Source organism: Diabrotica undecimpunctata, chromosome 1 (assembly GCF_040954645.1).
Source record: "Diabrotica undecimpunctata isolate CICGRU chromosome 1, icDiaUnde3, whole genome shotgun sequence".
Lineage (NCBI taxonomy): Eukaryota > Metazoa > Arthropoda > Insecta > Coleoptera > Chrysomelidae > Diabrotica > Diabrotica undecimpunctata.
The window spans coordinates 67,974,481-67,986,593 of NC_092803.1; the positions used below are offsets into that span (position 1 = coordinate 67,974,481).

A 12,113-nucleotide genomic window follows, 5' to 3' on the forward strand; every position below is an offset into this window, starting at 1 on the left:
AAAGTGTATTAATATTGATATGTCCCAGATAGACACTTGTGGAGAAATGTAAATAGGGAAGCTGACCCGGCATAGGAATAAAGGCAAAGAGAATGATGATGAAACAGTCTGAGAAACATACTAGAGCGTTGCAATTTTAAGTATCTGCACTGATAACCTGCATCCATGAAGTAGTTAGATATAGCATCCATGAAGAGAAAAATATTTTGTAGGTACAGAACCTTTTGGAAGTTATTTTGAGAGATAAGGTGGCTTAGAAAGAGTTATATCAACAAATGGTGAGTTCTACAAGAGCAGGAAATGAAGAAAATTATTAGTTACATTGACAGAAGGCCGTTATCTGTTAAGATAATTTGTGGCTTTCTGTGATAAATTTAGTAGACCAGAGCTATAAAAGGTCAGATATATGATGGCTGGATACTGTCCACTGAAAAAATGTATCTGCAAAATAAATAGGATTAGTTAACCATGATACAGCTCGTGTTAAATGGGTGAATGTAGTATTCTTAGTGATGTGCTACACAGTATTCAGTGCTAATACGAATATTGAACCAATTGAAATCCTTAAACTACCTATAAGAAAGTTGTTGGCTTTAAAAAAAAAGAATTTTCGTGTGGAGTTTAACGAAAGAAAATCATTTGGTACAAAGGTGTCACGATTTAGTACAAAAGACAGTCTAGTCTGAGCTAAAAAAAAATATAACAGACCTTTCGATCCAAATAATTTAAAACATGTCACCCAATCACTAGTCAGGTTTCCATTTATGTTTATAACTATTTAATCTAGTTGCTTAAATCTATATTCAAGGGCTTGATTAAGTAAATGATATGACGCCTTGTTTGATACTGAAAATGATTATGAAAACTACTTCAAGTCGAAAGATCAAATAAAGCATTTATTTGACGATTCGTGATTTATTCCAAAAAAATATATTAAAATCATCCGAGATGTCACAAAGAAACAACATTAAAACAATATTATACTCATAAATTCTGATCTTTTTGTCTTTGTCGTTCATCAACACCTGCAAATCATCTTAAGCCATGCACGATCTTACAACACGAAATCCACCAAATTGAAAAGTAAAATTGAGTAAAAGTTGGAAGACCATACTTACGAAATACTTTATTTCGTTAATAGTAGGTCAATAAATATTCGCTGAAAATTTCATTGGTACTACGAAAACTTTCGAATGGTTCGACGGGGGGCAGGTGCCGTCTATGGGTAAGCAAGTACCATTTCTTCGCGATAATATTATTCATTGCCCGAACGGATCTCAAGTTCAGTGCCGCGGAAGTGATGTGAATAAAGTGCACGGTCACCGAAATAGTAATTGCATTTTTATTGAATCGACGGTATTAGGTATATCTTTGGATATTGCTCATTTTGCGTGCGTCTATTTCTGCGCGAAACAAAGGTAAGTTTTATCTTATTAATACAGTTTTATAAATTTTATTGGTGTATTAAAGTTTAATTTTTAAATGTACTTCAATATTTATTGAAAAAAAAAGGTGCAGTGCTGTTTAAAAACTATAAAATATAAATGATTGTAACACATAATTTAAAAACATGAATATTAAAAACTGGTTTAAAAATAATTAATCCAGTAAATAAAACAATCTACCAAAAATCAATATAAAATTATCATAAAGTTCTCAAACTAACATAAAATAAATAAAAAAATAAACACTATCAAAATGTTAAACGAAATAAAATATCTATTAAAATCATGAATATACTGTTTTTTTAGAGTACTAAACACTGTCCCAAAATCTTTGATTTCTTGTCAATATAATAAAATAATATTTGTTTATACTAAAACTAAATATTAATGATTTATTACAATCCGACAGTCTAGAAATCTAAAAAAGGTATTTTTTGGGAGAAAAATTAGGATGATTATTATATTCAAGGATTCATTTATTGATCATCTGCTTTGTTTTTTTAAAAAAATATATTTATTCAAGAATAGTACAAAATAAAATAAATTATAGTACAAAAATAGTACATTCAAAATAGTCTAGCTAGGTATATTTAATTTGGAGCTTTCAGTTTTTATGTGATTGACGTGCATTTCAAGTAATCAGTTAAAACATTTTAGTGAAAAAATTAGCAATTGTATGTTAATCAATAATGTTAGAATTTTAATCAAATAACAGGCAGATATCGAGCACAGTTTTTATTAAATTTTGCGCAAGTACTTTCACCCTCAAATCATCATCAGGGGCATTTTGTCAAAATTACAGGCCATCCAGCACTTTTATGAATGCCATAAACACTAAATAATACATTTACACAATATTAGACAAAGAACAAACAGTTTAAAATATTTTTAAATTTGAAGAATGTACATAGTGGGTGACAGCAGGAGAGAGAAGGAATGTCACCCACTACTTGGCTTCTTCAAATTTAAAAATGTTTTAAACTGTTTGTCCTCTGTCTAGTGTTGTGTAAATGTATTATTTAATGTTTCTGATATTCATAAAAGTACTGGATAGAATATAATTTTAACGAAATGTCTCTGAAGATGCTCTGAGAGCGAAATTACATGGGCAAGAGTTAATAAAAAACTGTGCTCGATATCTTAATTAAAAATCAACCTTTTTACAAATTCTACTAGTGAGTTAAACAAAAAAATTAACACTAACAGTAAGTACAAAGCATGAGTACTCAGGCACAGCATGAGGACAAAAATATTATCAACTGTGAAAAAAAAATATTGGAATAACTAATAAAGGTGATACTTCACTCTTTACAAAAAAGCAAAATTCAAAAGGACATAAAAAACTTGGATATTATCATAAAGGAAATAAAAGAAACGATAAATCCATTTGATGATACAATTGATCACCAACTTTAACTCGACATATTTATTGTGAGTATACCAGTGATTTCATATGTCCCCAGAAATAAAAATCTAAGGGATTATATTCGGGTGTTCTAGACGACCACGATACTTTACTATATCGGCCAATCCAACGATGTGGAAATTGCTGATCTTGATAGTTTCGTACTATTAAAGGACAATAAGGCGGACCTCCATCTTACATGAACCATATATCTCTTCTTTGACTTAATCGGAATTTAAGATCGTCGACAGGTATAGTTTGTGATCATCTTTTAATATTTCGACTAGCAAAGCTACATCTAAAGAAGTTGCCGATTTTCTGCTGAACGTGAAGAATTTGGCAGTCAACAAAAATAAGAGTTTATTTTAAATTGCTCTTTAACTCCTGGAAGATTTGAGAAACCTATAAAACGTAATAAAATCATCAAGTTTGCTTCTCAAAATATCACAAAAGTTCTCATGACTAAAGATAAAAATAAGGTGTTGATGAAAATAGAACGAGATATCTATGGACGACTTTATTCTAGTAACTCTATGTCACACTTCTGGCAATTAGCATACAAAAGAAAATTAATCTAAAGCATTGCCTGACTTTTGTATTCGCATTTTTATGTACTGGTGAAATGTTGAAATTTCCTAAAGCAACATTTGCGAAAAATTTGAAATCTAATACCGAAATGGTTGAGCCCACATTTATTAATGTAGAAATAATATATGGCTTTTATTATTTACACCTCATTGGTAACTCTATGTCACAAACATTTGGAAAAATTGCAGAATCAATACTAATAAAAAATTTTTCTACAAATGCTGTAAAAATCCATTTAATATTGGACCGCTATTTGTCACCCTCAATCAAAGATTATGAACGTCAAGCTCGAAAGGAATTCGATATTCTATATAAAATTTTAGGACCTTAACAAGTTAGACCTAAAGGTTTTTTGTAAAGCTTTAAAAACTATTGGTTTAAAGGTGCACTAGTACTCTTTTTGACTGATTATTGGGATAGTAAAAACTTGCAAACAATTATCCAGAAAACAAAAAAAAAATTTAACCTTTGATTATTAGTACTACTCGTATCAAACTCACAATAATTACATTAAAAAACTGAAGAAGCTAATTTTACCACGAAGAAGCGGATACGTTGATTGTTTTTCACGCTCATAAAATTGCACCTGGATCAAGGATTTTAATCAAAACTTTGGATACTGATGTTTTGGTGATTTTGCTGAAAATATACACAAAATTTCACAATCCGCAATTTGGCTAACCTCTTCAGCAACTAAAAAGTTACATAATCAACACCTTGATTGCATTAACTGCATCGATTTGGCTCTGAAGTTGGGTTTGTTGGGTTGAACAAGTTTACTTGTTTTCGACGCGTATACAGGTTGCAATTACACAGCAGCATTTTATAATAAAGGAAAAATTTAGACCGTTCCAATATTTTCTCAGAATGAAACGTATCAAACCGTTTTTACAATGTTAACTGATGAAGCCGACATATTCATTGATGAAAAAATTAATGTTGTTTAAGAGTGTATCGCGAATATGTATGCCATGAATAACTGCAACAGAATAAATGATGCAAGCAATCATATTTTAATGAAAACTTTACTGCGAAAGAAGACAACGAGCATTTTTGAAAAAAACTAAAAATTTTTATCCATTAAACAGATCGGTGAAGGTCTTTCTTATATCGAATCTGAGACTAAATCAACTTATCGAAACTCACCAGTATTTCTTGTTGAAATGTTATTTTAAAAAGATCGTCAAAATCTGATGCGAATATATTGTATGCGATTGCAGATCGTTTTAAAAAATCTTATTTCATGAATAAAATCATTAAATTTTTAGTGTATTTTATGGACAAGTTATAAACTTTCATTTCAAAATGTTTTAATCGAATGCCAACTCGTAAGCAAGATATTTTAGTGTATTACAGAAGTTAAAAATCAAAAGTTAATTTATTAAACTGTACCTGTCCACGAAGTATCTACGTATCTCAAATTGGGGGACGAGTTTGTAATGCAAAAAGATATGGATGTATAAAATATTTGTTCATTCGACTATTCTAAAAGCTTCGGAGCATGTTTTAAGTAATAATAAAAACATAAAACATAATGACGATATTAGATTTTTAGAGCAGTAGCATATACCGCTCTGATAAGACCTAAAGAGGTCGAAATACGTATAAGCGGCTTGCCGCTGTTCTGTATCAAAACAAAAATCTAATACCGGCATTTTATTTTATTTCTTTACTCTGTTTGGAGTACCAGAAACTGAATTCAGTACGAATTTTGACCAGGATGAAGCAGGTGGAATGCATATTTTAGATTCCCTTGCCGAGTAATTCAACAAGCTGTTTGCTTTGCAAGTTGTAGAAGGCACGGTGTTAAAAATTTGAATAAATTTGAATTCAGTTTCACCAAGTAGGAAATCGTATGATTTCCCTTGTTATTAATAAAAACCTTTATTTTATTTTTAATTCTAGTTTCTTTAAAATAAACAACACATCTACTATTACCAAATGATTTAAAATATATTATGTTCTCTGTTTTCGATTAAATCGATGGTATGACATATTTTTTAATACAAAGGTCTTGAAGGTTCTTAAAGGCCTAATTAATTTTTTTTTCTGGATTTAGACCTCGACGATTTTTTTGCAGTTGTTCTAGATATATTTTAATAATTCAAGCGCAAGATCTACAAGACGACTGATTTTTTTGTTCTTTTAGGATTCACCTCTATTTTTCTCGTCTTAATTTTCTATTCTAGTCGAAAAATCTTTATTAAATTCATTACCTGACTTGGTAAATTCTACTCTATTGTTTATTGTAATATTTTTTCTTTTCCAATACCTATCTAGATATTTTGTACGTATTTTTTATCTTGAGTAAACCGCGTGTTACTGCGGCGCCCAAATGACTGCGGCGCCTCGGACGAGGACCGATTCGAAGAATATTGGAAATTAAAAAATTTCCGTACCCGGTGAGATTCGAATCCAATATTGATCAAGCGAGAATTTGGGAAGTAGGATTAAGACTGTAAAAACCTAAACTTCCAAATATACTTTCCACAAAAAGAAGCTAATATAAGTCCAAATTTAAAATTCATAACAGAACATTTAAAAATTTTAAAAATCAGAATCAATAGAATGTTAAAGAAGCAGCCGAAACCGGAAAAGCCCCAGGGTACAACGTCCTGGCTAGCGCGTTTATTTACGAACACCGTTAAGACCGATAGAATTTTATAAGAATTTAAACCAAATTTACTTTTGGTTTGAATTTAAACTTTTAAACAAAATGAAAGAGTTTTGCTTCTTTCTTAGGCCTGTCAGCTCCGATCTACTCAGTAAATAACTAATAAAGAATAGTATATAAATTATTACGCACTACTCTTGTCAATTCACAGCCATACTAATAGATACTTAACGACAGAGTATTTAAAGTAATAATACTGTGAAGACTGGTCGAACAAAATCCATAGAAGAAGCTCAAGATATTCTTACTGAAGTTCTAGAAGCTATGGGAAGTTACTTTAAAACATAAAGGCTTTAACCTAATGCTTCCATGTTGAGAAACTTAAAACCAGAAACACCGTCATCCATAAATCCTGATTCGATATTTGGGCGTCAGCATCTTCAGTTAAGTCTTCATCGTTAGCTCTCGTTTTCTGTTACTAAGTTTTGCGACCAGTATGGCCTAACTGCGCTCATGTACTAAAAAGTTAATTGACGAAGTAATTAAATCCACTACAACACAAAAATTAGTCGTTAAATGGTCTACTATAAAAAAAGTAGGTACCTACTAGTATCCAATTTATAAAAAATTATAAAAAAATGCAATAATGAACTAAAATATCAAATGTAAATTTCCTTCATCATCACATCACATGAAAGTGCTGTCACATATTTATATAAGAAAACTTCATTAAGAGAATATTTGTCAAAAATAATTGTACGATGTTCCTCTACAAGCAGGCAGGTCATTTAAATTCTTTAATAAACAAAAAACTTTATTATTTAAAATCCATACACTCAATTTTACGTCGATTCCTTTATATTTTATATTATATTTTAAATAATTTACATAATTTAAATAAATTTGCACATTTTAAAACTACTTTATACTACCACTTGAACTAAGACCAATTTATTATAGTTTTTTAATCGTTCGTGGATGGCACATAAAATTATTTGATAATAGAAAGAAAGAAATTAAATCGTCGCAACTGAAAAAGAGTTTTTTCAACAACTATAATGTAATGTATTCGTAATGTATACGTAAAATGTAGCGCTGCTTTAACTACAACTCAATGATGAAGGGAACAGTACCATTGATATTTTGAAAGAGTTTCCTCCGACTGAATGCTTTTAAAAAAACTTCTTTTACAGAAGAAATTAAATTTTTTATATTTAAAAATTTTTACTGTACAAACTCTGCAACAGGATACAAACCATGTGCTAGACAAGTTATTTTTATCATTTTTTTATGCAAAATCTGTAACATACTCATAGTGCATATAATTTTTCTTCTTTGAGTACCCTGCCCAAATTAGGCGTGGGTAGCTTTCCGGACTATTTTCCAAAATTGTTCTCGATCTTGCGCGGCATGTAACAATTGATCTGCTGATAAACCAGTCCATTGACGAAGGTTTCGGAGCCATGAATATTTGTTCCTACCAATTTCACTTTTTCCCTCTGTCTTTCCGTTGAATATTGCGTGGAGTATCTGCTTCCTCTCATTAGATGCCCCAGATATTTAAGTTTTCTCTTTTTTATTATCTTATTCAAGTCACCTTCGCTTTGACCTATTCTGTTTAAGAATTTTATATTTGAGATGCGTTGAACCCATGATATTTTGAGCATTCTACGATAAGACCACATCTCGAAGGCGTCTAATTTGTTCATCATATTAATCTTCATTCACATCCATAAAGTAATACAGGACACATAATATTTTAGGAAGTTGATTCTTAGTTGTAAATTTAGCTGAAAATTGCACAGTATAGATCTAAGTTTCATAAATGCTCCTCTTGCAATTTTTATACGAGTTTTAATTTCTTCATCTGGAATTAGTGTCTCGTTTATCCAACATCCTAGGTATTTAAAATGGTTAACTTTTGTAATCGGCTCATTATTGACAATTAGTTGCATAGGGCCAACATCTTGTTTACTATCCACAAGTAACTTTGTCTATGATGTATTTTTGCCAAGTCCGTTATTGGAGCATTCTCTAGTAACTCGATCTATAAGGAATTGAAGATCTTTGATATTTTCAGCCACGATTACTGTATCATCTGCATATCTGATGTTGTTAATAGTTTCTCGCAGAATTCGAACTCAACATTGCCCTTCCAAGGCTTCGTTAAATATTATTTCCGAGTACACGTCAAACAAAGTTGGAGATAACACTCAACCTTGTCTAACACCTCTTTGAATGGATATTTTTTCTGTTTCTTTGCCGTCTACTAGAATAGAAGCTTGTTGATTCCAATATAGATGTTGTAAAAGTCTCAGATCTTTATCATCTATTCCAATCATTTGTAGATACTTAAACAGTCTATCATGTTGGATCCTATCAAACGTCTTTTCAAAATCTATAAAGCAGACGTAAATTAGTTTCTGTACTTCCCATGACCTTTAAAGTAATTTTAGCATTGAGAACAAAGTTTCCCTTGTTCCCAATCCTTCTCTGAAACCGAATTGTTTGTTTCCTATTGTTTTTTTACATTCTTGCTTAATTGTACTAAGAATTATCTTAAGAAGCAGTTTGAGAGAGTGACTTCTTCTTCTTCAAGTGCCATCTTGGTTCCGAAGGTTGGCGATCATCAGGGCTATACGTATTTTCGAAACTGCTGACCGAAACAATTCATTGTTGCTACAGCTATACCATTCCCGTAGATTCTTTAGCCAGGAGTTTCGTCTTCTTCCTATGGACCTTTTTCCTGCTATTTTCCCTTGCATAATTATTCGAAGCAGTTCATATCTTTCGCCTCTTGTAATGTGTCCCAAGTATTGCAGTTTTCGTTTTTTGATCGTAAATATGACTTCCTTTTCTTTATTCATTCTTCTCAAGACCTCGACATTTGTGACTCTCTTGGTAACATCTCATCAGGCGAAGTTTCATTTCAAGGCTCAAATCTCTTCCGCAGAACACTCTCTTCATTTTAGTGAAGATGGATCTGGCTTTTTCTACTCTTATTTTGATTTCTGCTGAGCTATCGTTGTCTTCATTTATAAAAGTGCCTAAATATTTGTATTTGCTAACTCGTTCGATAATTTCATTGTGTAAATATAAATTTTGGACATTTTGTGTTGATTTTGATATTACCATAAATTTAGTTTTCTTTATGTTCAAAGATAATCCATATTCTTCGCTGCAGTCTGCTATCTTATTCACCAATGTATGTAGCTCTTCAAGTGTTTCTGCGATCAGAACGGTGTCGTCGGCAAATCTCAGATTGTTTAATCTAACACCATTTATTTTAATACCTACGGATTGCTCAGAGAGTGTTCTATTCATTACGTCTTCGGAATAGAGATTAAACAGGGTTGGTGACAGTATACACCCTTGTCTCACACCTCGCTTTATTTCAATTTCTTCAGTGGTATTATCCTCTACTCTCACTACTGCTTTCTGATTGTAGTACATATTTGCTATTAGTCGGATGTCTCGTTTATCTAAATTCTTTTCTGTCAGGAGTCTGATTAGGTGATTATGCCGCACTTTATCAAAGGCCTTGTTGTAATTTATGAAACACATGAATACATCTTGATTTATGTCAAGACATCTTTGAGACATAACGTTCAGTGCAAACAACGCCTCTCTTGTTCCAAGTCCATTTCGGAATCCAAACTGGGTATTGTTGATGTCCATTTCCAGTTTTCTGTATACTCTAGAGTGTATAATTTTCATGAATATTTTCAGTACATGGCTCATCATAGTGATTGTACGGTAATCACTACATTGTTTGGCATTTATCTTTTTTTTGGTGTAATAACAAAGGTGGATAAAAGCCATTCTTGTGGTATTTTTCCTGATGTATAAATGCTATTGAAAAATTCAACTAAAATTTGAATCGAGTCTTTTTCTCTTAGTTTAACGATTTCCGTTGGTATTTCATCTGGACCTGGAGCTTTACCATTTTTCATTCTTTTTAGTCCGTACATTACTTCCTCTTCCGTTATATCTGGACCTTCGTGTCCTTGTATGTTACTTAGGTCAGATTGTTGTCTATCATCTGCAAAGAGTTCTTCAATATAGTTTTTCCATGTCTTCAACTGTTCTTCTAGTTCTGTTATTATCTTTCCGTTGACATTATACAGGGTATTTGGCTACTTACGTTTTTGTGTACCTGCAAGACAAGAGAGTGACTCCTAAGACTAATTAGTCTAAAGTCTTTACATGTATTAAGTTTTTTTGGAAGTGGAATGAATGTAGACTCCAACCATATTTGTGGCATTATTCCAGTTTGTTATCTGTAGTTATAAATGTTTGTTAGTTCTGAGACATTTTCGTCACCTAGAAATTTATAGTGTACATATTTATGCAGTGCTAGCCAAAAGTCCCCTCCCTCTCTCGTTTCTTTTGAACGGTTATACTAATAATAGTAAAAATTGTGAAGGAGGAAATAAACGAATATAGGCTTCCTAACTAGTCATAACAGGTGACGTAATAGTCACAGATGACGTTACACAGCCACTGTGACCGATAATTTTAAATGGGACCTTATAGCAAATTATATCTTGTTTGAAAGATATTGAAAATACCTACTCAATCATACTAATTTTGTTTGGGTTTAAGCTGAGTTTGATGAATCAATTAAATGAATACCTACTAAAATTGTAGTTTCGCATTTAATTAATAAAGATTCAAGAACCAGTTCTATTATTAAGTGTCCAAAATGTGCTTCATCTAGTTTCTGAGAGTAATGCATCCTATTGCTTAACTTTTTTCGTACTTGTCCAAATGTGTCGGGGGCAATTGACATTCCTCAACAATTCGTTGTTTCAAAATGTCAATACTGTCAAATGCTGTAGCGTAAACCTTAGATTTTAAGTAACCCCACAGAAAAAAATCTAATGATGTGAGAATCAGTGACCAATATGGCCATTCTATCGATCCTAGTCGACCACTCCATCTACCACAATATTCCTCATCTAGGTAAACGTCTTGTTGATACGTTATTTTCAAGTTTCCAAAATTCATCTGGATTATCTACCAGAATTTTAAGAATTAACAGCTCTATTGCGTTTTGTAACATTTACAGATCCACTTCACCGGTTAAGTTAGCATTGAGAAATACAGGCTCAACTATGTGGTCTCCCAAAATATCTGCCCAAACATTTACTTTTTCTGAAAATTGAGTATGTTTTTCAAGAAAGAAGTCAGGATTTGTGCCACTCCAATACCTCACATTGTGTGTGTTAATATTTCCATTGAGGGGAAAAGTACTTTTATTAATAAAACAAATTCTTTTTATGTAATATGGCTGTTGGTTAATTTGATTGGACATATTTTCACAGAATTCTAGTCTTCGGTTGGGGTCATCATCTGAAAGTTGGTGTACAATTTTAATTTGTATGCATGAAATTCTTTTTAGCCAACCCACGGTGGACAGTCCTTTGACTGATTCCACAGATAGACACAACTTGACCATTTCTGCAATTATGTCAATTTTTTGTCATCACTAATTGTTGGTCGACCAGATCGTTTGGCATCTTGAATACTACCTGTTTCTTCAAACTTCCGAAGAAGCTCCCTCAAATAAGTCCTCGATATAGTACGTACGTACCATTCTGCCTATGTAAATATTTAAACGTCTCCTTAAACAATAATTAATCCAAATATTCAAGATGTAAACACTTTTGCAAAAACTTAGCTTTTTACTTAGCAAAAAATTTTTTGATAAATATCAAGAGGCGGACGTTAGAATCTTTATTAATTAAATGCGAAACTATAATTTTAGTATTTATTTAGTTTCTTCATCAAAATCAGCTTAAACCCAAACAAAATTAGTATGATTAAATAGGTATTTTTAATATATTTTAAACGAGATATGACTTGCCATAAGGTCCCATTTAAAATTATCGGTTACAGTGTCTTTGTAACGTTTACATTTATCACCAAATTTTACTACTATAAGTATAACCTTTCAAAAGATACGAGGGGAGGGGACTTTTGGCTAGTACCGTACATATAGTGTATAACTATGTATATACTAAAAGGATATAAGCGTACTTTATACCTTCTGTGGACA

The 12,113-nt window shown here is 31.7% G+C and overlaps 1 protein-coding gene across 1 annotated transcript in view; it reads left to right on the top strand.

Moving 5' to 3' along the window:
- Nucleotides 1-1,186: 1,186 nt before the first annotated feature.
- LOC140450443 (acyl-CoA Delta-9 desaturase-like) overlaps nt 1,187-12,113 on the top strand; it is an 85,971-nt gene continuing 75,044 nt past the window's right edge. The window contains exon 1 of the mRNA XM_072544086.1: nt 1,187-1,418. Coding sequence (XP_072400187.1) covers nt 1,222-1,418 — 197 coding nt within the window. The 5' untranslated portion in view covers nt 1,187-1,221. The remainder of the gene's footprint in view (nt 1,419-12,113) is intronic.